Raw genomic sequence first — 2,785 nt, forward strand, 5'->3', positions numbered from 1 at the left:
CGGCCCTGCCCTGCAGGGCACACACTGCCCTGAGCAGCACAGCTCCTGTGTCCCCTCCCAGCCAGCACAGCCCTCAGCCCGGGGGCTCGGGGCCCTCAGTCCCCTCCTGGGCCGGCAGAGCAGCCCCAGAGATGAATGGCATCTCTCCTGCCATGTGCCCATTCCCTGCTGACCAGGGCCTCAGGGCCACTGTCCTGCACTGCTGCTGCCTGGCAGGGGCTGTGCAGGGCTGGGCAGAGAAAGCCTTTTCCTCAGGGCCCAGCTCTCTGTCCTTGCCTTGCCCAGGTGCTCCTGGCATTGCTGATGGGCTCTCTGGGAATGGCAGTTCCAGCTGCAGGCTCAGGCCCAGCCCTTGGGCTCCTCCTGTGCAGGCTGAGCACAGCAATGGGGTGTCCCAGCTCCCTCTGCCCTGGGGAGCTCTGGGCAGGGCAGGCTGGGAATGAGCTGACTCTGCCAGACTTTGGGAAAGGCAGGAGCCACTTTGTGTGCCAGGGATCCCTCTGCTCTCAGCAGTGTCTCCTGGCTTTCAAGGGTAACACACATTCCAGGGAGAGGAGCTCAGACAGGTGCAAGTCCAGGTTCCCAGAAAGGCTCCCAGAGCAGCTGGGAAGAAGTCACAGGGACAGAGCAGCTCCTCTCAGTCTGCACTAAGGCTCAGACAATCCTCCTGCCTCACTGGACTCTCTGTTCTCCCATGGCTCAGCAGAATCTCTCGTTCTGCCTCCTGCAATCCCCATGCCTTTGCCCTGGCAGCTCCTGTGCCTTAGGAATAGATTTTTTGTCCAAGGTCAAACACCAGGACGGGCCCCTGCCCTCACTGTTCCCCTGCACTGACTGGGGCTCAGGGCTGACTCCCAGGTGTCCTGCCTGTCGAGGTCTGGCTCCTCACTGAACATTGGCCAGGAGCAATCAGGGCTCCAACAACCAAGGTGAAGGAAGTTCTCCTAGACATACACAAGGGAGAGGTGTTTAGTGGATGGAAATGGTCTGTGAGGAAGGGCTTTGACTTTTCTGTCACTGTCTTTCCTCCTTCTGCAGGTTGGGATGTCCAGACACAGCAAATGTCCAACAGCAGCTCCATCAGCCACTTCCTCCTGCTGCCATTGGCAGACACAAGGCAGCTGCAGCTCCTGCACTTCTGCCTCTTCCTGGGCATCTCCCTGGCTGCCCTCCTGGGCAACGGCCTCGTCATCAGCGCCGTGGCCTCCAGCCACCACCTGCACAGCCCCATGTTCTTCTTCCTGCTCCACCTGGCCCTCACCGACCTGGGCTCCATCCTCACCACTGTCCCCAAAGCCATGCACAATTCCCTCTGGGACACCAGAAACATCTCCTACATAGGATGTGCTGCACAGGTCTTTCTGATTTTCTTCTTCCTGGGATCAGAGTATTATCTCTTGACCATCATGTGCTACGACCGCTACGTGTCCATCTGCAAACCCCTGCACTACGGGACCCTCCTGGGCAGCAGAGCTTGTGCCCACATGGCAGCAGCTGCCTGGGCCAGTGGCTTTCTCACTGCCCTGCTGCACACAGCCAATACATTTTCCCTGCCCATGTGCCATGGCAATGCCCTGGGCCAGTTCTTCTGTGAAATCCCACATATCCTCAAGCTCTCCTGCTCACACTCCAAACTCAGGGAACTTGGGCTTATTGCTGTTAGTGCCTGTTTAGGTTTTGGCTGTTTTGTGTTCATTGTTTTCTCCTATGTGCAGATCTTCAGGGCTGTGCTGAGGATCCCCTCTGAGCAGGGACGGCACAAAGCCTTTTCCACCTGCCTCCCTCACCTGGCCGTGGTCTCCCTGTTCCTCAGCACTGGCTTTTTTGCCCACCTGAAGCCTCCCTCCATCTCCTCCCCATCCCTGGATCTGGCCCTGTCAGTTCTGTACTCAGTGGTGCCTCCAGCCCTGAACCCCCTGATCTACAGCCTGAGGAACCAGGAGCTCAAGGCTGCAGTGTGGACACTGATCACTGGACATTCTCAGAAACAATAACTTGGTTGCCAATTTCTGCAAATCACTTGTAAAAAGTTGTATCTGATATCCATTTTGGGTTTGGTTGTCAGGGTTTTGTTTTGTTTTAGTTGTTCAATACTGTCCACAAAGCGAGGCCATTGTTTGTGCCCTTCCTTGTTTTGTTTCTCTCCACCTATGCTGTGACCCCAGTCTGTGTCAAAGAGGGGCTGTGCTCTCAGTGGCTTTAAATGAACAAAATGATCTCCCAGCACACTTTACAACAGAGATCCCTTTTTTATTCCCTTCTCTGTCACTGCAGCAATGTCTGTGCGCAGAGCTGGGGGCAGATCAGGGCTGGCACAGCAGCTGTGCCCAGCAACAGCAGCCCTTGGTGTTGCCAGTGCTGCTCCCGTGGCCCTGCCCCGCTGCCCTCCTGGCCCTGGTGTTGCTGTAGGGCCTGAGGGCTCTCGGGGCCGGGCACAGGGCTGGGGGTGGCAGTGCCGGGGCTGCAGCAGGGACAGGCCATGGGCACTGCTGGGGCAGCGCTGACGCCTCAGGGCAGGGCCTGGGGGCTCCAGGCTCCTTGCCCAGGCTCTCTCCAGAACACGCCCAGGCCAATGCTCAGCACAGAAAAGCCCCGTGAGCAGCCCCAGGGTGGCTGTGGGCAGGCTGGGGACAAACAGCATGGCTGAGGCTCTGCAAGGTCCCTGGGGGAGATGGGAAAGAGCAGCAGAGCAGAGGCTGATCCATCCCCACTGCACTGGACACCCCAGGGCAGCGTCCCAGAGCATCCTCATGCACCTGCCAACAACATCCCCCCTCTGCAGCCC

General features: G+C 58.4%; 1 protein-coding gene across 1 annotated transcript; it reads left to right on the forward strand.

The window, feature by feature from the left end:
- Positions 1-1,061: 1,061 nt before the first annotated feature.
- On the forward strand, positions 1,062-1,994 carry LOC310920608 (olfactory receptor 14A16-like; the record flags this gene model as incomplete). The annotated part of the gene is made up of 1 exon (XM_083880668.1): positions 1,062-1,994. The coding sequence occupies one exon, from the start codon at positions 1,062-1,064 to the stop codon at positions 1,992-1,994; it is 933 nt and encodes a 310-aa protein (XP_083736794.1).
- Between the last annotated feature and the right edge of the window lie 791 nt (positions 1,995-2,785).

The sequence above is a fragment of the Zosterops lateralis genome (assembly GCF_965231275.1).
Source record: "Zosterops lateralis genome assembly, chromosome: 31".
In the NCBI taxonomy this organism is placed as follows: Eukaryota; Metazoa; Chordata; class Aves; order Passeriformes; family Zosteropidae; genus Zosterops; species Zosterops lateralis.